We start from the raw sequence: 24,286 nt of genomic DNA on the forward strand, positions 1-24,286 counted from the left end.
TAAAAATATCAACAAAAACAAAAAAAATTAAACTTGAATATAAACATATTAAGACAATCAAGAAACAGAACAGTTGTAAATTGATCGAATTTTTGATCCACGTACGAACGGCATTTGAGCTTTATAATAGAAGTTGAGTGCCACCGTGGTGCAATGGTATGCACACCCGCCTTTCACGCTGAAGGTCGTGGGTTCGATTCCCCGGCCAGGCAAACATTTTTCAGCGGTGGCAAAATACCCCTCAGTAATATTGGCGACATTTCCTGAGTATTTCAGCCATGTAAAACTTCTCTTCAAATGGTGTCTTAAGACACGCCGTTCGGACTCGGCGATAAGCAGTAGGTCCCATATCATTGAGTTAATATTTATCGGGGTGCACTCATTGATATGAGAGAAGTCTCCCTTGTCCCGTATGGGATGTCTATGGAACAATTAAAAAAAATAGAAGTCGCGGCATTGAAATATGATAGAACATGTAGCCACCACATAATAAGCTTTTGTCGTTACTTACGGTCACAAAATTAACATCGAAATATATTTACTTTCGGAAATGTAGGTATTTTCTTACTAAACCAATAATAATAATAAAAATTGTTTCTCTCAAAAAAAAACCAATAATAATCGTTGACAATTTGTATCTTTTTAATTTCCTTTAAATAATTTCAATGCAAATTAAATTGATTGCCGTAAATAAAACATTTTAGAACTTTCAAATATTGATAAAACTAAAACATAAAATGTCACAATTTGTGCATATTAGGAAAAGTCAGAATTTTTTAATATTCCATTTGAAAAAAAAAATTAAAAAAAAATTGTTTGACGCTACGTAAACGATTTTTGGTACATGGATTGAGTAAAAATTCCCATTCTCAAATCTGTTCGAGATCCTAATTTTGGATATTGCGTGCAAAAGTTATGGCGGTTACAATTCTGATTATTAGAAAAAAATCTTATAAAAACGCTATTCATTATATCGAGAAACATTGCCAATTTATGGCTTCCTACATACTATATGTTTACCGGGGTCCCATAACTTAAGTGAAAAAGTTGTAAATTTTCGCGGAAATTATGAAATAATTCAAAACAATTGATAGTTTGCAACTTATTTTAATAAAACTCAAGCTGTTTATGCATCCGAAAAATATATAAAAATATGTACGTAATCTAAACATCGCGAAGATTCAAATGAAAATGAAAACTATTCAAATCCGTTTAGTGGTTTGCGTATTATAGCAAAAAAAAAATATATTGAGGAAATTTATAAAATTTTTGTAAGAGAAAATATGTATTAAAATTTATTTTGTGAGTTAGTTGAAGAAAATGTAGTAAACATAGGTCGGATTTATTCTATGAGTATTTTAGTAAAATTTCATGCAAAAATCACATTTTTTATTATATTCACTTCTCGAATACACGCTGACATCTAACGGAAGATCAAGTTCAAATAGATTTTGGGTTCCTTTAAATGGGGTGTAATCTTAAAATAAAACTCTATCGGGTAATGTTCATTTTGAAATGCGTGTGAATCGCGAAGTATAGCTTGATGCGCATGTGGTTTACCAATACACCGAATTCTTCTCTTTTAATTTGTACACATTTGCCAGGATTTACTTTGGCCGCTAAGATGTAGCATCGCCTGCAGCGTAGTGTGCAAAAAACGGTTAAACGCTTATAAACTTTTTATGCGCATCCGATGTCACTGTCATCCAAGAAAAAATACATCGTTCTAAACCTATTTCGATAAAATCATCAACAACCGTAGGTGTAGCATCACACACTATTTTTGGGATAAATCGGATACAGCTCCCATGCCATTAAATTTTTTAAACCGCTGTTTTCGCAAAAACGCGAGTTATGTGTCAGTTTCTTCATTGAAAAGGAAACGATCCACAAAAAACGCGACTAAATCCGCGATATTTCCAAAAACATTTTACGCACATTTTTCGTTTTTTGCAGTTGCTGTTTTCGCCGTTCTATTGGATGGATTTTAACGATTTAAGATTTATATGATTCGGACCGTCAAAAAACTAAAATATCTCGGGGTCCCAGCACAATCAAACGGATATTGTAAATACAGTACCCCAAAATAGGGGTTTTCAAAAAAATGTCGCACTAAATTTTGCCAGTGGATTACTCTGATGCTGTCTGGGCTACATGGTCAATATACATATCAAATTATGCGTAAGGGGGATGCAGTAGAAATTTTGAAATATGATACTTTAGAAGTGTAATCTTCATTTTTATTCTTCTGATTTTACAGATATCCGTTATTAAAACGGTTTAACCGTCAGTCGAATAACAACGTAAAAAAAATCGTTTGCTTCAACGTGTTTTTACCATTGTTTTTATTCATTTACGCGGTCATAGCTTCCGCGAAAATTAACTTTTTAGCCACATTTTTGAGCGTTGATTAAAAACACTTCGTTTGATGCAACTATGGTCATATTTCGTGGTACACTGCAATAGTTCGCAAATTATAACAGTGCAAACATTGGCTTCATCAATGTTATTTTTTTTTTTTTTGACTTTTCGTCATATACACTTTTCGCTAAAAATTTGAAAAAGGCGGAAATAAGCAAGTCGACAACGAAAGCCTCCAACAAAATGTGAGGAAACAATTAACTTTCTTCAAAATATATTTTTGCAAATTTTAGCGGATTTTTCGCGCTAAAAAATTGAAGAAGGTGGAAATAAGAAATTCGACAACAAAAGCCTCCAACAAAATTTGAGGAAACAATTAACTTTAACAATTACGTCAGATCCTTCCTTGGATATATACGAACATTTTAAGAGAAACGCGAAACATATCGGTTGTAAATTGGTCGAGTTTTTGATTCACGTACGAACGCCATTTGAGTTGTATATAATAGATAAAAACCGCTATAATTTCTGCGCGCGTCGGCCAATTTTGTGAACGCGAAGAGATTTGAAACCAGAATTTTTTCCTTAAGCTCTATATCAAAAATCAAAGATATGCTCGCAAAAAAATTTTTCAATTTTTAATTGTAAAGGAAATTTGGTTTTTACCATATACACTTTGATACTACAAAAATGTGCCCCATCGAATTACTTCTTCCAGACATGTATCAGGTTAAAATATGGACTATATCGGTCCACTCACACAAAATTCTGAAAAAGTGATGTTTAAGAGCTCATCTCGCATTGTTTTGATTCTTTATTTAGTAGGTTTTTCTAGCGGCCTCATTTACAACGGTACAATTTTTTCCCGAGTAAATCAAAACTTCCTGAGATAATGGCCCAAAAGCTTTATGAAGATGTTTGGTTACTAAAAATATTTGGTATATGTCAATGATTTGGTATAGCCCCACATTACGGTACCTACAGATTTTAAAGTAAACTTGTGATACAAAATCAATGTATTTTATATACGGCATAATTATTGTGTTTCGTTTGGTTTTGTTGTTAATGTTTTTTTTTTTTTCAGTGGATGAAGGTATATCTCCGTTTTTCTTTACTTGTTAATATGAAGAAATATCCCTCGATGTGTGATAAGTCTAAATATATCCAAGCTCAAAACATGCAATTTCTTCTCGAGTTAAAAAATTGTGGAGCACTCCTAATTTCTATACAAGAAGCTTGATGTGCATAAAAAGTTAATAAAAATTATTTTTTTTCATTTATTTCCCAGATAACTGCCACGGTATTGTCTCTGGTCATGGATTTTTTACGTGCTCTTTTTGTACGTTACGTGAATCGTAACTGGTGCTGGGACATGGAGAAGACTTTTCCTCAGGTATGAATGCTTACAAAAACATTCTCAATAAATAAAACTGATTCTTTTTCCCGTTTATCCTCTTTGCTCTAAAGTATGGAGATTTTAAAATAGCCGAAAATATTCTTGGTCTTATTAACAATCAAGGACAGGTGTGGATGGGTATATTCTTTTCACCTGGTCTGGTAATTATTAATCTTGTCAAGTTGGTGATTATGATGTACTTCAGATCATGGATTGTTTTGACCTGCAATGTACCACATGAGGTGGTTTTCAAGTACGTAAACAAACGAAATCGAAATTTAAACACAAGTCTCTAAGATATATGTATGTATTTCTTATTTTTGTGTAGGGCCTCCAAATCAAATAATTTCTACCTTTCCTTACTGTTGACAATGTTATTCCTTTGTGTGTTACCAGTGGCGTATGCCATAGTTTGGTTGCGTCCCTCGTGGCATTGTGGACCCTATTCCGCTTATAATACAACTTCGGAATATATTACAACGATAACACTAAATGCGTTACCAAAGTAAGATTTATTTAATAAGCAGCTTGAGTATCACATGAATTGTTAATAATAATTTTCTTTCTCTAAATTTCCAACAGAGATCTACACAAACCCCTACGTTATATGGCATCAGCAAGTACCGTTATCCCATTGTTACTTCTATTGATTTTGATTATCTATTATTTGGTCTCACTAACGGGTGCCTTACGCGAAGCCAATCAAGATTTGAAAACCCAGCTACAAAAGGAACGTGAAGAAGAACGTAAAAAAATATTCCAAGTTCCGGAAATAAAACCTGCCGAAAATAGTACCACTACCATGAGTAATAGATGGCGTAAAGTTTTGGAAGCCTCATCACCCGTATCCCCAACCACCCAGCCCGACTTTGAAAGTGAAGAATATAAAACACAAGCTAGAAAAGGTAATTTTAAAATATGCAGATTCAGATTTCGACAGAAAATAAACCAAAATAATGTTTTGTGAAAAATACGAGCATCCTTCTCTAATTGATGCTCATGAATTCTTAGAAAAAAATGCATAAAGGGCAGATTCGTATTTCCAAGGAACAATCTGTGCGAAACTCCAAAAATACTTTTTGGTTTTTTTAAATAAAATACTAATTTACGATTCCGATTTTATAGTACGGTTACATGAGGATTTATTTGACGTTTGCGCTATGGGATTGACATTTGAAACCCAAACGCACTGGGTTAATCCAGTTAAGTTTAACGTGGGTATTAGACCTATAACATTTCGTTTGAAGTTAAACATACAAGTACTCCATGTGTTAGAGCTGACAAACTATCGATATCCCGACTATCAGCTTGATCGCTGTCTTAAAGCTTTGTTTATATCGGTTACCAACCCCTTTATTTTTTTAAATAATTCGAGACAGATAACCTTAAAAACATGTTTTGGTGCCCGAAGTGAACTCTGTTTTATGGCTGGAATCAAAACGATAGTCGGACTATTGACAGTTTGTCAGTTCTACTATGTATGTTTTAAATATTAAGGTGGCTCGAAAAAAACATGTACTTCAAGTTCTCTGAGCCCAATACTTTTCTGAACAACTGTAGAGCTAACTGGTAAGGGTTCAGAGATTTATTAAATCGTTGTTTCAGTATGAACGAACGCAGTCCCATCCTTTAAAGCGAGAAGTTAAGAAATTAAGGTTCCTTAACTTATTATAGCCCGTACAATTGGCCTACAGTTCGTTGTTTGTGTTTGTATCGTTTTTCAGCGTTGGGAACAGCATATCCCTGCCTGCTCTGAATTCTTTTGATGCGTCCTGGATGGAGGAAAACCCAGGACCAATATGGATGTGCTCGGTTTGTCACATTCGTATCCAACACACTCAAAGTTCGGTGAGATACAATAGATGCCAGGAGTCTCCCCATAATTGTCTATATCAGCAGGCCGGAGATCTGCCCAACATCATCAGTGCAGCAGTCGCTCGTTATATACCCAGAAGATGTGATGGTAGTAGCAAATGAGCGTGACGAGCTTCATCGAGCCCACCCCAACGATCCTGGAGTCAAGGGGCTGACACTGGATGTTAACAGCTTAGGCGATGAGCATAGGCGGAACAGATGGCTAAATCATCTGAAGAGTTACAACATTAGAACCGGAATAAGTGAATTGTGAGCAACGGTTAAGTCTATCTCGAACCCTTAAAAGAAGGAAGATAGGATCTCAGTCACGTTTCGCGACATTACGCTGACTGATCCGAAGAGGTGCGCAAGTTATTTTAATCGGCAGTTTGCCGAACAACCCGGGAGTGACAGATAAGAGTACTGCGTCGTATTAGATCTCTTCCTAACGAGGGGGAATAACAACAATTTACAATGGATGATATTGCGTATGCCATCAGGAACACTAAATCTTCCAAAGCGTTGTGCCCTCATGGAATCTCCTAATTTCGAAATGGAATGATAATGCTGAAACAGCTGGATGAGCCGGGGGTCGATTATCTCAACAAAGTTCTCAATATATTGCTAGCCACCCACATCATTCCCGAAGTCTGGAAAATGACAAGAGCGCTACTGAAGCCAGGCAAGGATGCCAGCAAATGTAAATCGTACAGACCGATTTCGCTTTTGTCTCCCGCAGGAAAGACTCTTCAGGATTTACTCCTCCATTGCATCGGAAATAGTTATCAATTTGCCGATCATCAGCATGGGTTTCCGTGAAAAGCACACCACAACAACTGCGCTGCACGTCACCTACAAACATTTTTGTCGAGAGCTAGCTGAGCGATGTGACAGAATTAGTGGCGCACGACTTTTCAAAATGTTTTGATACTGTCAAGCACTCCACGCGGTTTGAGGACATTGAGTAGACAGCCTTTCGGCTAAGTTTAAAAAGTTGGATACTTAATTATTCGTGTGGAATTCAGGAACATGGTCTAAAGAGATGAGCATTGAGTTGAACGTCATAGTCGATGGTAGCAGAATTCCGACCACTAACTAATCCAAGATTCGAAAGTGGCAGCATGCTCACATCGTCCGCGCATTCCACAGCTATCTGCTACAAACTGAAATGGAGGAAAAAGGTCCTCAAACCGCCAGCACTTGGGGTGCAGATAAAGAAACCTTGTTGATCACATATAACACGACAGGTATTTCTGTGGTAAGCTATCCGTCGTCATTGTGATACGCGTACATAAGTCCAAAATATTCAAACCTAAGAACTGCAAGGGGGTGACTTCTTATTAATTCAGTGGACCATCAATATGTGGAGACAAAGATTCTTCCAGTACAAGAACAGAATGGCATGCTCTCGTTGCAGTATTTGCTGGGGTGTTACCGTGGGAGCCATCCTAATCGGCATATATAGATACATTCCACACCCACAACCCAGGCATGTCAGAATAGATCTTCATAATATAGAAAGAAAGGTTCGAAGTTACAAGAGGGAAGCTTATCAAGTAGGTTTGAATATCAGATTCCATATATAAGTATAATGTGAATGCGATCCTAAGAAAACATCCCACATCTATCGCAACTGAGGAGCGTCTGCTGCCACAACAAACCAGAGAAGTATTGGCTTATCTATGCTCCGGATGGTGTTGCCGTCTAAATTCCAATAGGGCAAGGATTGAAGACGCCGCGCAATACATTTGCCCAGCATGCGGTTCAGGCCCGCACGATATGCTGCACCATTTCAACTGCCCTGCCAAACTTACTCAACTAACTCCAAAAGCTTTGTAATTGCAACTCACCAGAGCAGCCACATTCCTACAACTGGAGATAGACACAGTTCCCGATTAAGCACCAAAATCAACATACAAACATATCATATGATGTTACAACAACAACAATATTAGCGTCTGAATAAAAAATATACAGATATGTTTATGAGGAAACATCAGAATTTTTTAGTTTTCCATAAAAAAAATTTTAAGCCACATGAAAGATTTTTGGTACATAGATTGGGAAAAAATTCCGATTCTCAAATCTGTTCGAGATACTAATTTTGGTTGTTGCGCGCAAAAGTTAAGCCGGTTTTAATTCTGATAATAAGAAATAAATCTTAAAACAACGCTACTCATTATATTGCGAAACATTGTTAATTAAGGGCTTCCTACGTACTATATGATTACTGAGGTTCCATAACATTAGTGACAAAGTTGTAAATTTCCGCGGAAATTAAGAAAGGATTAAAAAAATTGATTGCTTGCAACTTGTTTTTTTTTTAAATTTAAGCTGTTTATGCATCGGAAAAATATTTTAAAAATATGTTAGTAATCTAAACATCGCGACGATTCAAATGGAACCAAAAATATAGAAATCTGTTTAGCGGTTTGCACATTTTAGCAAAAACAAAAAAAAATGTATTGAGGGAAGTTATAAAATTTGTGTAAGAGAAAATATTTTTCAAATTTTTCTGTGAGTTAGTTCAAGAAAATGTAAGAAAATTAAGTCCGAGTTATTCTTCTATTTCAGTTAAATTTCACGCAAAAAATCACGTTTTTTATTCTAATCACTTCTCGAGTACACGCTAAAATCTAGCGGAAGATATGGGTAACGTTCAAATAAATGTTGGGTTCCTTTGAATGCGGTATAATCTTCAAATAAAACTGTATCGTTTGAAATGGGTGTAAATCGCGAAATCCTCAAAATCGCTTGATGCGCATGTGGTTTATCAATACGGCGAATTCTTCTATTTTTATTTGTACACATTTGCCAGGATTTACTTTGGCCGCTAAGATGTAGCGTGGTCTGCAGTTTAGTGTGCAACAATATGTATAACGCTTATAATTTGCACAAAGTGCATATACTTTTAATGCGCATCCTATTTCACTACCAACCGTGGAAAAATACATCGATCTAATCCTATTTCGATCAAATCCATCAAGAACCGTGGATGTAGCATCACACACTATTTTTGGGATAAATCGGATACAGCTTCCATGCCACTAAATTTTTTTAAGCCGCTGTTTTCTCAAAACCGTGAGTGATGTGTCAGTTTTTTCATTGACAAGAAAACGATCCACAAAAAATGCGACTACATCCGCGATATTTTCAAAAACATTTTTCGCGCATTTTTCGATTTTTGCAGTTCCTGTTTTCGCCGTTCTAGGGGATGGATTTTCACGATCTATGATTTATATGATCCGGACCGCCGAAAAACTAAAATATCGCGGGGTACCAGCACACTCAAAAGGATATTGCAAGTACTGTACGCAAAAAATATGTTTCTTAGAAAAATTATCGCACTAAATCGCACTTTGGCAGTAGATTACTCTGCTGCTGTGTGGGCTACATAGCCAATATACATATCGAATTATGCGTAATTTCGAGTACTTTAATCCTATTAAATGTTTTTTGAAAAACACGAATGCGCGTTCCAGTCAAATTAAAAATACGAAAAACACCTCAAATCCGGCTTCAACATTTCAGCATCCATAAAAGGTGGATGCAGTGGAAATTTTGAAAAGTGATACATTGGAAATGTAATCTTTATTTTGTATTCTTCTACTTTTACTTTGGACATATGTCCGTCATTTGAACGGTTTATTCAGCAATCAAATAGTAACATAAAAAACCTCGTTAGCTTCTACGTTTTTTTCCTATTTTTATTCATTTACGCGGTCATAACTTCCACCCAAATTAAATTATTTCCCCAAATTTTTGAGCTTTGTTCAAAAACACTTGAATTGATCTAGCCATGGTCATAGTTACTGGTAAATTGCAATAGTTCGCGTATTATAATAGTTCAAACCTTGGCTTCATGGAAACTAAATTTTTTTGATGTTCACTCTTATAAGCTTCCCATCAAATAATTTACTAATTAATCATAAAAATATTTTTTTTTCATTACAGAGTTGATTTCACGCATCATGAAAAAGGCTCTGCGCAAAGATTCTGCCACATCGGATGAGGAAACGTTTGCCCGACAGCATGGTCGTGATGATGACACTGATACGGAACACCATGACTCCTTGCCGCACGATGAAGATGGCAATGAAAGGCGACCAGGTTTATCTAAACTTCAAGAAATACGAAGAACCCGAAAACCTTCGCTCGTCGATATTGTACAAATTGCCAATAGCGAACGGGAACGTGTCAGATCCCTGAGAAAGCAAGCAATGGGAAATGGTGGCCGAGGCAAAACAAAGAATGACAAACATGAAAAGAAATTGGACGAAGGAGAGCATGATAACAATAATAAAGATAGACAAGCGGTGGACAATGGAAATGATCCGGAAATAAAGACAAGAATCATAAATGAAAGGCGGCAAAGTTTATTGCGCAAAAAGAAGGAGGATGAAGCAAATGGTAGAAACAGAGATAAACTTAAGGAACATGGTGACAACAATCATGATGAAGAAAAGCACATCCATAATGAATATGAAATGAATGACAAAAATGAAGAAAATAATGAAAAAGTGAAACGTAAGAGGAAGGAAAATGAAAGCAATAACGGCAAGGAAGGACATAACATGAGGGACAAACATAATGGTGAACATAATAGAGAACAAATTAAACACAGGAAAAAGGAAGATGAAAATAATGAAAGAAATGAAAATGATGAGGAAAATAATTACACAAATAAAGACGACAGGAAACGCAAAAGCTTAAAGGAACATGAAGTCAAGAATAAAGAAAATGAACATCTTAAAGAAAAGTATAGTAACAAAGAAAAGAACAAGGGTAAAGATAATCATAGCACTGATACAGAGGAAGTTGAACAACAATCGCCAAAGGATAATGGCAAAGAGCACAGTACGCAAAAAGAAAATACCAAAGAGAAACAAAAGAACAAAGATAAAATGAAAAAATCAGAAAAGGAGAAAAATATTGAAGATCATAATAGCGAATCACCCAAAGACAAAGAACCACTGAAAATCAAACATCATGATCAAAAGAAGGAGAAGGAACCTAATAATGATTTAATCATTCCCGAAAATCATGAACAAGAAAAGGAGAAAGACAAAACCAGGGAAATAAAACAAAGAATTTATGAGAGTTTTCGACGCAAGAAACGCGAAGACAAGGATAAAAATGTCCCCTCAAAACAAAATTCTCTTGAAAAAACCAATGAGGAAGAAGTACAAGACGTAGAAACGGATGACAATAAAAGAAAATCACCACCAAAGAAGGATAAAAAGCCCAACTCTCCACTCAATGATGACGAGCATTTGTCCTACAAAATCGTTGATGAAAAATCTCCCAAATTACATGAGGACAAACAATCAACACCTCCAATGTTGGAACATTTACATAACCTTGGAGGAAAGCTGAAATTCAAACGTCACAAAACAAAACCTTCAACTGAACCAGAAGTATTTAAATTTGATGCAGACAAGTTAAGCAAAGATGCCGATATAGCCACTACTCCAACTTGGCAACATCTAGAAGCTGAACTGCAATCGCCCAGACCAGCAGAAGATGTAACCACACCGACGACAAATAAACATCACTTAGGAACCGATAAATTTGCCAACCTCTCGAGACAAAGTCGTAAGAAAATTGGTTCATTTTTGAATCTAATGAAAGATGCTGTCACAAGGCCAGAGCACGAACAAACCAGTGAGACAGCCATAGAAATACCTTCAACGCCAAATCTTGAAGTATCCAATGCTATTAACCAAGCCATTATGCTTCCAGTAGCCATGCACACTGTTACGCCCACAACGAACACAACAGCAGCTTCCAACAATGCACCCACAACCACCACCATTGATAGTATTCAGCCTTATATCATGCCACGAGCACCTCTAGAAATGCCCGAAGATATTGATCCACCCAGCTATAATAATTTAATGATGTCGGCCAATGAAACACACATAATATCAGCCAGAGATTCTGAAGAATTAGATAAACCGGGTCCCATAATATTTCAACAACGTGCCATCTCTCAACGTAGACGACCCATTCGACAAGATTCACAATCGTCCAACTGGTCAGCCGATAACATACCCACAATTACCATAAGTACTACACCGGAAACGGAAGAACAGCCCAAAACGCCAGCAGTGCCTACCACACCACGACCTGAACCTAAAGTTAATGTCATTAAAATAAATATCGAACATGATATTTAGAATGAATCTGTGCAATAAAGTGGATGAGTGCCTTTTTCCAAAATCAAAGAGAAGTTCGTTATGCTGAAAAAATTTCTTCCTTGATTGTATACTGTTATAAGCAAATCGATTGAAATAAATTTGCTTTAACCCAAACGGGTGTATTCTTGGTTTATTTGAAATGTTAGATGATTTATTTGATATTTTTGTATTTACAATTGTCAAAATAAGAATAGGGTTGTCCTTGATCTTTGATCTAGCAGTGTATTTTTACGTGATAATTATTAATAACTAGCAGACCGAGGTCCGCGTTCTAACACGTCGCAATAAGTTTTAATGATATACATTTTCTACCACACTTCTACGGTCCATTGTCAAACCGAGGAGGATTATAAATTTACCAACAGATTTTGTCTGCAACCTTCCTTTTCCCTTACGGAGTGTCGGATTTTTTCGCCCATTGATGCTGTTTAGGATTTATTATCGTCCATGTCCCCTGTCTGTTTACTAAAGCGCTCTAATTATAAAAGTTAAAAAATGGTAAGTCGAATTCTGCCGCTAATTTAGACTTATTTTTTTTAGTTTTTCATGTGATGGACCGTTGAACCTCACCATTTAAGGAAATTTTTAAATTGGTATATCGTTTTTCTTGCTCGGAGGTGCAACCACCGTTGTCTCGAAAATTAATTTGAAAGCCGATGCACTCACAAGTTTGGCAAATATAGCGATTATTCACCAGCCCCGAAATTAGTCTATAAATAAAGGGCATTTTGGACCACGGGATATTCCTGAACATTTTCTGAAAATAGTATGAAATTAGGTTCAGTAGTTTTCAAAAATTAAGGTATTGAAAAGAGTGGGCGTGGTTCAATGTCAAACATATTTAATAAGTTGGCGTGGTCCGGTACTTTGACTTCAAACATGTACCTAGTATACACACAATCCGATTGTCTCCCAAAATTTATGCTGAAACTGATATAATCATAGGTTTGGCTTACATATATAGCGTTTAAAAGAAAAGCGTGGGGAAGGTACGCCACCTCCACCGAAAATCATAAAATATAAATAACAACGGCAAACCTTGAGCTTTTGCTGCAAATTTCATGGAAATTGGTTCAGTAGTATTGGAGATATAACATATTTAAAACAAGTGAGTCAAGGCTATAGTCGGGTCGGGGTTGACTATGTGACACCATTACCCCTGTTCATAAGCTTATGACTAATAAAATTCAAAATATTAAAATTGGGATAGCTTAGCGCCTTTGCTCTGAATGTCTTCATTAACACAGGTCAATTTTTTTGAAACGCATTTAAGTGCATTGACAGTACAACCCAAATAAAAAATGGAAAATTGGGATGTATGCCAACCATCAATAGGCTTCTTTCTCTGTTAGACCCCCATCAAGCCCCAAAATTTCGTGAGGATCCGATCAAAATTTCGTAGTGTGATTGCACAAAAATGGAAAAAGGGATGCATTACCGACTATTGCGATATCTCTGTTGTTTGACCACTTATGACAACCTACTTCACATCGTTGTAAAGGTGATATTTTCTACTTTCCTTGCCAGGTTTTGCTTTCGATATACCTCCTACAGAAGGGAGATATTAACTTTGAAATAAAACGTTGGTCTTTTTTCCAAATATTTTTTTTCACATTCCGACCCCTGAATAATATCCGACCATTAGCAAAAATCAAAAGGTTTTTTCCCCTATGGGACCCCCAATTTCGTGACGATCCAATTAAAATTGCGACCTGTAGCGTGATTTGCAAAAAAGTGGAAAAATTGGATGTATTACCGACTATTGCGATATCTCCGTTATTTGGATACCTACGCCAACCTCCTTTACATCATTGTAATGATGGGATTTTTTTACTTTCATTGTCAGACTTTGCTTTTGGAAGGCCCGGAACCAAAGCTGTGATATTCGTCATTATTATTAAAATCGCAAAAATAAAAAGTTGGGTTCTATTAGCGGCTATTGCGATGTATTCGTTGTTTGATCACCTACGAGAACCTACTTTACATCATTAGAAAGGCGATATTTTCTACTTTCATGGCCAGGTTCTGCTTTTGGTATATCCCATATTGAAGCTGAGATATTCGCTTAGGAAAAAACGTTGTCCTTTTCTCCAAGTAAGTTTTTCGCCCATTACGACCCCTTAATATTATCCGACCATCACCAAAATCAATAGGCTTCTTCATCTGTGTGACCCCCATTAACCCTTAAAATTTCGTGACGATCCGATCAAAATTGAGACCTGTAACGTGATTTCCAAAAAAGTGTAAAAATGGGATGTATTACCAACTAATTGTAAGATGGGATCTTCTACTTTCATAGCCAGGCTTTGCTTTTGGAAAGTCCCTAACCAAAGCTGTGATATTCGTCATTATAATTAAAATGTCAAAAACTAAAATTTGGGTTTTATTTGCGACTATTGTGATATCTTCGTTGTTTGATCACCTACGAGAACCTACTTTACATCATTAGAAAGGTGATATTTTCTACTTTTATTGTCAGGTTTTGCCTTTGGTACACCCCGTATAGAAGCTGAGATATTCGCTTTGGAAAAAACGTTGTCTTTTTATCCACATAAGTTTTTTGCCCATTCCGACCCCTAAATATTATCCGACCATCACCAAAATCAATAGGCTTCTTCCCCTCCGGGACCCCCATCAACATCCAAAATTTCGTGACGATCCGATCAAAATTGCGACCTGTAGCGTGATTACAAAGTTTAGATGGACAGACGGACAGACGGACGGACGGACGGACTGACGGACGGACACACATAGCCAGATCGACTCAGCTCGTCGAGACATTCATTTTGGTATGTATAAGTGTGGGTCTACGACCATTATATCGATGCGTTACAAACTTTTTGGCCAAAACCAACTTATAATACCCTCCCCACATAGTGGTGTAGGGTATAAAAACAGGCGTGGTCGGGTCTTAAAGCCACAAGGAGGTACCTGGATTGTAGATTAATTCGTAAATTTTTAAACCGATGCATTCGTAATATTTGCAAATATAGAGTTTTTTTAAATATCGTTTAGTGGAGGTACCCGCCGGCTCTGAGTAGCTTTGTAGATATGTAGTATTTTAAAAAGTTGAGCGTGGTCAAGTTTTTGGGTCCCAAATAAGTAGGAAGGGTCGGAGACACAACCACAATTGTCTCGCAAATTCATTTCCATTTTTAAAGAAATAGGATATAGAGTAAGTACCCCGCCCCGTCCGAAATTCAACAAATTGTGTACCCTATTTTCACCAGGGGCCTTGCTTGTGCATTCAATGACAATTTCAGGAAAATCAGTTCAGTAGTTTTTGTAGAAAAGATTAAAATTGAAAATTAAATAAAAGTCAAATTTTCTTTGTATAAAAACCTACGTTGGGTTATGACGAAGTAAGAAATGGCCTTTTACGCAAAATAGAACGTTTAGGTACAACCGCGGTTCTTGAAGGATCTACTTGACGTATTTTTGATGGGCGCTAATGAAACCGGATGAGCATCAAAATCGTATGTACATATCGCGACTTTTAAGGTTTTTGACATTGTGAGATGCAACTGACGCCACACAATGACCGCTAAGTGGAACATCGAAATATGCATAGATATTGAAAGAGATTGATTTGCTGTATCTAAAATCGCATGCGCGCGCATCTACCGACTTTAACTAATTCGCGAATAACAGGCTTTTTAGTTTTCATATTTTTTGAGTGATTGTAATTTCAATATTACTCTTAATTTCCTATCCTTATAAGTTATGACAGTAAGTAGTTATACTCTCGCGATGGTAAACCATATTTCTTGATGAAATTTTAGCGGCATACATTAAATATTGTGCGGATCTTTAGCGAAATAATTGGAGAACTCCCATATTTTTTGTTTTTAATTTTTCTATTCGAACTTTTGGAATAATATTTTAAAAATAACCACCATTAATATAAGCCTTCTTTTGTTATAGATTGGATTTACCGAACAGATTTATAGCGTTCCGGTTAACTTAAAGTTGATGAAGGTTAGGTTAGGTTAGGTTAAAGGACGCGCAGCTGTCGTGTTGGACAGCCACTCCACTCGGAGACCTTATGGTCCATTGTGTTCATCCTATAGTAAGGGTAGGAGAAAAGAAAAGAAATAATAGCATATCGAGTTTAGAAGTAGGAAAAAGGAATAATTAAGTAAGTTAGAGGATAGTTGAGAATGATTAAGTAAGTGCTACGGATTGAGAGATTATTTGTAAGGAGAGAGAGCGAGTAAGGAGGTTACCCGTATTAAGATTGATGAAAGTGATGATTGAATTTCACGGAGGAGCTTCAAGTCATTAACATTCAATGTGAAAAGTATATTTTTAATGCCTCCAAATTAGTTTACTTTGCATTTTCAAATCCATCAGATAGTAAAAGAACACATGTAATAATGGCCCTAAGTTTTTTTCATTTGCTGTTTCTATAATGTAATTTGTAAAACCAATGTTTCTAATTTTGGTTTCATATCTTCTTGCGCGTTGTCTAGGTTCTGTAGGTATTTTTAATTTATTTTTTTGGAGGTTTATACGGACTCTGAGGTAATATTATTAAGATTTGCCCCCAGATTTTTTTAATTTTTTTGATTTTCCACGAAAATAGAAACAAATTTTAGAAATTATGGTGCATCTACGGATGGATGTCAAATGCTGATATATGCATATATGTATATGCATATATTTTCTCAAAACAACAAATAAGAAATTTTAAAATATTTTTTTTATAAGATAATAAAAAACACTATAAATTTTGCGCGCATCGGCCAATTTTGTAAACGCAGACAGATTTGAAACCAGAATTTTTTCCTTAACCTCTATAACAAAAATCGTAGGTGTGCTCATAAGGGCACCTGGCTGTCACCAAATCAGAAAACAAGAAACCAACTTGATCACATTGTGAATGATGGAAGACATTCATTGAGCGCGTTGCATGTACCCGCACATAATATACGAAGTGGCACAACACGGAAATTGGAGATCGGTAAGCTGCAAACACAACAGATAGCCACAGTATATTCCACTCAACCAGGGACGTACGCAGGACTTCATTTCGAGGGGGGCCAGCTTGTAGCGTTACGTAAAGCTATTTTAAAGTTTTTTAGTTGATTTTGTAAGCAATATTGCCACAAAGTTTATACATTAAATAGAGAGAGATCACAATATTTTAGATACAAGTTTGGAATTTTGAACTGTGGTTCTTGAATGTTTAGAATGGTATAGTCTCCGTACAAAAGTTTTTAACCAAATTCTCCAACAGAATTGCAATAACTGAAAAATCTTTCCTAAATATAACCCATATAGGTTTACGTTTTGGTGTATCCCAGTATTTTCAACCACATTAGCTTTTATTTGGCATTTTGTGTTCTAAATTCCGAGAATTGCTAATATAGGTCCACGTTTTTGCTTTCGAAAGATATTTTGTAATTCGAAGCTATTAGCATAATTTTTAAAAATATCGTCTTTTATATGGATTTCGGAAATCCTTTTGGTGGGAGAACCTCCATGCAGGAAGAGGTGAAAAATATCCACGTTTGAATACAGGGGTTGTATTCGCGAATATGTTAAAGTGTACAATGTTTTAATGACTTTTAACGTCTTTTTCTTCTTTAAAGTGCATATCCAGATATCACACATCAATTACACTGAAAGAAAAATGTTTCATTGATTTGGAACCAAAGTAGAGTTTCATTGAATATATGAATAGTTTCATTAAGTAACAATAATGAGTTTCTTCATTATTCCAATGAAATTTCCTCAATTATGCAATGATACTTCTTTATTACATTCAATAAAGTAGTTACCAATAACAATTCTATTATTGCTATGAAACTTTCATGAAACACTAATGAAAGTTATTTTATAAAACTCAATGAACTTTTTCATTAATACAAAAAAAATCTTACGTTGGTTCAAAATCAATGTCAAATTTCATTGATACAATGTAATGTTCTTTCAGTGTAATAATTTAAACTAAACAAGTAAGCAAAGGCTATAGTCGGACGGGCCGACCATGTGATACCCTACACCACAACCTCTAGGAATAAGCTATGTGCAACCACTTTGCACGCTGAATATCCGGGTATGATTCCCAGGCCTGGCCATACCAAATTTTCAACGGTGGCATAACACCCCTTTGTAATGCTGCCGATATTTCCTGAGTATTTCAGCAATGAACAACTCCTCTACAAGTGGCAACATAGGACACTCCTTTCGAATACGGCGATAAAAAATACGTTACATATCAATGACATAACATGAATCCATTGGTATAAGATAAGCCTCCCTTGTCCCTACTGGGATATTTGTGGAACAATTATATAAATTATACATTTCTAAACAATATGCCAAAATTGGAAAATTCACATTGATTGTGGGTTTATTGAAGATCTATCGTCCTCACATATGATTGGTAATGCACGCAGTTTTGTGATTTTCAGGGCATTTCGAAATAAGTTCATTGTGGTTATATACATATTTTATACCGATAGAAATAACTAATAATGAATAGAAATTTAAATAATTTGCATGAAAACAAATTTATAAATCCCAAAATTATTCATATTTCAGCAGCATCTGAACAAAAAAAGAAACAAACAGAAAAATTATGCCGTATAATATATATATATATATATATATATATATATATATATATATTGTAGGTATCGTAACGTAAGGCTCTATCAAATCAATTGTAGTAAGCTAAATTCTGAGTTTGAGAATTTGGAAATTTTGGACTATTATCTCAGGAAGTATGGACATACACCCGAAAAATTGTTCCGTTGCGATAGGTACCGTGAAAAGGACCTTCTTCAAAAAATTCAATTAGATCCGAGACTGATCCTCAAACTGCACCATTCCCAAATTTTGTGTAGGAGATACTCGAAGGACGGGACCGATATAGTCCATATTCCAACCTGATACATTACTGGATGAAATAATAGGATGTGCAAAGTTTGGACCAATCAGAAAATCCCCTTGAGAGTTATCTTGCGGATTTGCCATTTTAGTTAGTTTTCTTGTTTGTTTTTCAGGGTTTCTTGGACCTTTTCGGCCATAATCTCTGGAGGTATGGGCTTGCCATATCAATTGTACCATCGTAAAGGGGGCCGCAAGGACAATCTGCTGAAAAAATCAAAACGATTCGATAGGACTCTTAAATTTCACTTTTCCAAGTTTTTTGCGGGGGGTACTCGAAGGTGTGGACCGATCTTATCTGGAAGGAATAATAATATGTGGAAGGTTTTGACCAAATCGATTTCGCACTTCGACAGTTATCGTTCACACAATTTTTCAGAAAAATGTCAAACTTAGTGAACCGATATTGCCCATGTTCGAAATTAAACTAAATTTGGGCAAAAAATTACGAAGTGCAAAATTTGGTTCGAATCGGAAGATACGTTCGGGAGTATTTGTATTAACCTAAACGGTGAGGGTATAAAATAGGTGGCGAAGCGACCCCATGCTGCAATATTAGTATAAAAATTCAATTGGACAACTGAACTGAAAATTTCTCTGTCATGATTGAGACAATTTGTAGTATGGGAAGAAATTGTGGTTCTATACACAAAACACATTATATATTAGGCAGTAGGCCCGTTATCTAGCAGACACATTATTGCAATTTGCATCAGGGGAAAGGTCAGTAGTTATTTTTCCATATGTAGGCTACTTTGCCGGTATATGCCATCGAGGAATAAAAATATGGACCAAAAATAAAATTTGTATATTTTTCATACAAAAGTAATGGTCCATTTCACCCGCTAAATAATATCGGATCATCATCCAAAATTGGTGGCATCTTCTTCGACTTAAAACCCTTACCTCGTGCAATATTTCGTGACTATTGAGCTATAATTGCGCCCTCTAGTGGGCTTCTGCTTACACTTCAAGCAAAATACTGGATATATTAGACTGTAACTCTGTTATTTTACCGCGTAAATATACTATAATTGGCAGCAATGGAAAGGGCAAGAGTTGGTCTTCTAAATATTATTTACGTGGGCGGAAATTTTCTTCCAGGAATAAAGATATAACCGGTATATTAAAAATTTTCACAATTTTCACACAAAAGTTAAGGTCCATTTAACCCTCTAAACATCATCCGATCACCATCTCAAATTGCAAGCATCTTCTTTGTCATATACTGTTACCTTGTTCGGATTTTCGAGGCCATCGGACTATGTTTTTCGTCCATTTCACCCGCTAAATATTTCACGATCATCACCATTTAAAATAGCGATCTATTCTGATGTAAAACCGACCTCCATACCAAATTTGGTGACGATCGGTTCATAATTGCGACCTGGAGTTTGATTACAATTTATAATGGACAGACGGACACACGGACGGACGGACACACATCTCAAAATCGCTTTATCTCGCCAAGATATGGGGATTGGTATACCACATTGGGGGTCTCTGACGAATATTTCGCGGTGTTACATGATTTTTTTCCAAAACAAACTTATAATACCCTTTCCACATAGTGGTGTAGGGTATAATAAATACAAAAGAAGAATAACTCGAATCCGCGGGTGCATATTAGATTGTATCGAATATTTTCAATCAAAAATTGTATACGGCCTCCTTTTTGAACACTGTTGTATATCCATCTATTGTAAGACAAGTAAAAACGTATCAGTCGGCTTTGCCGACAGAGATATACCCAAAAACAACTTATTATTTAGGGGGGTTTTCAAAATTTTGAGCGTATGCACCGACAAAAGTATGGATAGGATTAAAGTTCAAAAATTAGCGGGGATACCGATAGATAGGGCTTTTTTATCACAGTAACCTACGAAAAACATAATATCGCTGTAAACAGGGCCAAAGGATCCTCATACCACACAAAAATGTTGAACATTTGTGTGGGTGGTACCACAAGGATTGGACAGATATGGCCCAAATTTGAACATAAACTAAGTTTCGACAATATTTAGAGATCCAATGTTTGGACCAAATCGGTTGCTGCGTCTATGAAAAATAGCACGTACCATTTTAGCTAATATTTTCAAAGTTTTGTGGGGGAGGTATGGGAAAGAGTGGACCAATAAGCACCACCTTCGAATTTCATCTAATATTCGAAGAAATATTACAATATCCAAAGTGTGGACGAACGCACATGGTGCCATAGGGGGTTTTTACAATATTCGGACTGTTTTCTCAAGAAGTATGGACTTGCCCCTGAAAACCCCATTTACTGGCGGAATTGAGGCAGCGAATGCAAGTTGCTTCAACAAAAATCAAAATGATTCGAGAGCAGGTCTTAAAGTAAATTTATCCAAAACTTTTTGCGGGAGGCACCCGAAGAAGTGGACAAATATAGTCCGTATTCGAACCTGATCTATACCTGGTAGGTATTATAGGTCACTCCCATCAAGTGTTATCATGCGCACAATTTTTCCGAACATTTTTGAACTTTTGTGGGGGAGGTACCTAAAGGAGTGGACCGATACACAGTGGTCCCACTTGTATGGAAAATAGTGCCAAAAATTGTTCTAATCGAGTTAAGGCCTCGAAATGTTAAACATAGTTTTATGACGAGCCCAAAAGGAAGAAAAACAAATTTAATGGATGTAGGTCCACATTTGGGTGTAGCCCCCATAAAAAGGTACCCCCCGATTTTTTATATTTTCACGATTTTAACCAAATTTTCCAGTCGATTTGGCTGTAATTGTGCATTTTGTGTTCTGAGGGAACAACATACCACCTTGCAAGAAATGTTCAATATAGGTCCACGTTTAGGTATAGCTCCCATATAAACGTACCTCCCTATACTCGGTATTTTGACGATTATAGCCAGATTTTCTAACCGAGTTGGCTGTAATATTGCATTTTCAGTTCTGAGGGAACACCATACCTTCTTGCAAAAACTGTTCAATATAGGTCCGCGTTTCGGTATAGCTCCCATATAAACGTACCTCCCGATTTTCGGAATTTTAGCGATTTTACCGGCGCTGTATGAGGGAAATAACTAACAGGTTGGCAGATGGTGGCAGCTGGATTTATTTTTATTTGTATTTAAAAAAATATATGGACTTGTCCTTTCGGAGCCGACATTAGTAAAACTCAGCATAAATTTATAGCAATGATATTAAAAAAAGCACAAAAAACAAACTTTGAAAACGAATTGTGAATTTGTTTTTTCTTAAGAATATTGTCAATGCCATCAGCTATAGGTTGCCGTGGCTAACGACAAGAAGGGAAAACTGTCCCCTATCACCACTGCGGAATGGGGCATGGTAGAAACTAAATTGTCAGAACAAGTTATGGAACATGTTTTCACAAACGAAGATTCTCCCGTGCCTCATTTCGACTCAAGCGAGGTTCATCGTGGCTACAGGGTAATCAAATGCATGGACGAGTTCTCAAAGGGATTCTTGGAAAAATGCATGGCTAAGATCAACGGTGCATGGGAAGACATCAGCCTGCGGTTGATCCCAGCCCAAGAAATCCCAATAAGACCTCGTGCCAGTGTTTGGCTGCCCAAGATAGATTTTGACGGCCCGAAACTACTACAAGGTCTGGCGAGGATGAACAAGGATGTTCCAATGGACGACTGGTCCGTAATCGCCACTGAACCCCCGAATAATAACAGCATGAGTTTGGTTCTCTCTATAACAGAGGCCGGAGTGGAGGCACTAGAGAGACTCGGCAACAAACTGTTCTTTGGCGTGAGGGAAGCCAAAGTAAAGATACTAAGATCGCATGGCCCGAACGGAGAAGACGATGCAGATGACATCGACGATGCCGGAAAGCTGCTAGATAATATGCAGCTAGAGGGGCCATCAACATCATCCCCACAATAAGATGATGCTCAAGGTCGTGCAGATCAATCTGAAGCACTCTAGAGTCGCTTCAGATAACCTGCGGATCCTTCTAGTAGAGGAGGATCTTGACATAGGCATCATCCAAGAACCCTACGTTTACGAAAACGAAGTAAAGGGTCTTAATAGCAGAGGACATAAAACATTATACATGAAGGATAACGGTAAGCCTAGATCATGTCTAATTGTTAAAAATAAAATAAACGCATTTTTATGTCCAGAGTATAGTACAGCGGACTTCACCGTTGCAAAAGTGGAACTGGACAATGGCAAGCAGTTCTTTATTTCCTCATGCTACATGGCCCACTCAAGAGAAGCCCCACCAAGCGAGGTCTGGAGCGCCATGGAGGCCATACATCCACTCAACACCATCATCATTGGCTGCGATGCAAACGCAAGGCATTCCCTATGGGGCAGCACAGAAACGAACGACAGAGGTGAGTCAGTTCTAGACTTCATTAATACTAACAATCTTACCATATGTAATAGAGGTACTAACCCAACTTTTGTATTTCCAAGCTCGGATAACTTTAGTGGGTGGCAGGAGGTCATTGACCTCACACTGGTATCCGATAAACGTCATCTAGAAATAGCTAACTGGATAGTATCCGATAAAAAATCGTTCTCAGATCACAATTGGATACTTTTCAATATATCAGAAAAAGCAACTTCAATTAAATGCTTTCGCAACCCGAAAAGAACGAACTGGGAGAAGTTCAATAGGGTTTTGCGGGACAAATTACCCAGCTGTATCTATTTTGGAGAAATCTCTAGATACAGCTTTTAAAGTAATATGTCCTAGGACGCGCTCGAAAAAGCACTATCCACCATGGTGGACATCCGAGCTCTCTAAACTGCGTAAACAGTCACGGAAAGCTTTCAACGACAGCTACCAAAGCGGATCCTGGCAGCCATACAAGGATAAGCTAAAGGAGTATAAAAAGGCCATAGCCAGAGCGAAAAAGCAATCATGGATTGAATTTTGCGGAGCACTAGACAGCACCAAAGATACAGCCAGACTAAGCAAAGTTATGGCAAAAGGACACTCGAATCCCACATATATAAAGAGAAACAACAGCACATGGTCTGATAACTCAGCCGAATCTCTTGAAATTCTGCTTACGACGCATTTCCCTGGCTGCTCTGATAGAACCAGCGAAGTGCAATCCAATACTAATACAGACATAAACGATACTGAAGTCAATAAGATAATAAGTCCGAGTAAAGTTACATGGGCTATTAACAGCTTCTCTCCCTACAAATCTCCGGGGCCAGATGGTATCATACCAAAAATGCTGCAAAGTACGGAGACCATAATAAACCCTTGGCTAGTGTACATTTATAGTAGATGTATATCCCTTAACTACGTTGCTGCGAGTTGGAGACAGGTCAAAGTTGTCTTCATACCCAAAGCAGGAAAACGTAGTCATGAAAATGCTAAAGACTTCAGACCCATACGCCTTTCATCATTTCTACTTAAGACGCTCGAAAGACTCATCGACGTGCATATTCGAGAAAATATGGATAACTCAAACAACATATCTTCCAGTCAACACGCCTACATAAAGGGACGCTCGACAGATACAGCCCTACACGAAGTCGTTAGGACTATCGAAAAATCCTTAGAACATAAACAATACACCTTGGCTGCTTTTCTTGATATAGAA

At 36.8% G+C, this 24,286-nt stretch overlaps 1 protein-coding gene across 1 annotated transcript in view; it reads left to right on the top strand.

Moving 5' to 3' along the window:
* Tmc (Transmembrane channel-like) overlaps positions 1–11,884 on the top strand; it is a 168,071-nt gene extending 156,187 nt beyond the window's left edge. The window contains exons 12-16 of the mRNA XM_073983995.1: positions 3,650–3,754; positions 3,829–4,010; positions 4,086–4,262; positions 4,340–4,662; positions 9,566–11,884. Of these exons, the coding sequence (XP_073840096.1) occupies positions 3,650–3,754; positions 3,829–4,010; positions 4,086–4,262; positions 4,340–4,662; positions 9,566–11,790 (3,012 nt within the window). The 3' untranslated portion in view covers positions 11,791–11,884. The remainder of the gene's footprint in view (positions 1–3,649; positions 3,755–3,828; positions 4,011–4,085; positions 4,263–4,339; positions 4,663–9,565) is intronic.
* The last annotated feature ends 12,402 nt before the right edge of the window (positions 11,885–24,286 follow it).

Source organism: Musca autumnalis, unplaced genomic scaffold, assembly GCF_047663935.1.
Source record: "Musca autumnalis isolate F117 unplaced genomic scaffold, ASM4766393v1 scaffold_4, whole genome shotgun sequence".
Lineage (NCBI taxonomy): Eukaryota > Metazoa > Arthropoda > Insecta > Diptera > Muscidae > Musca > Musca autumnalis.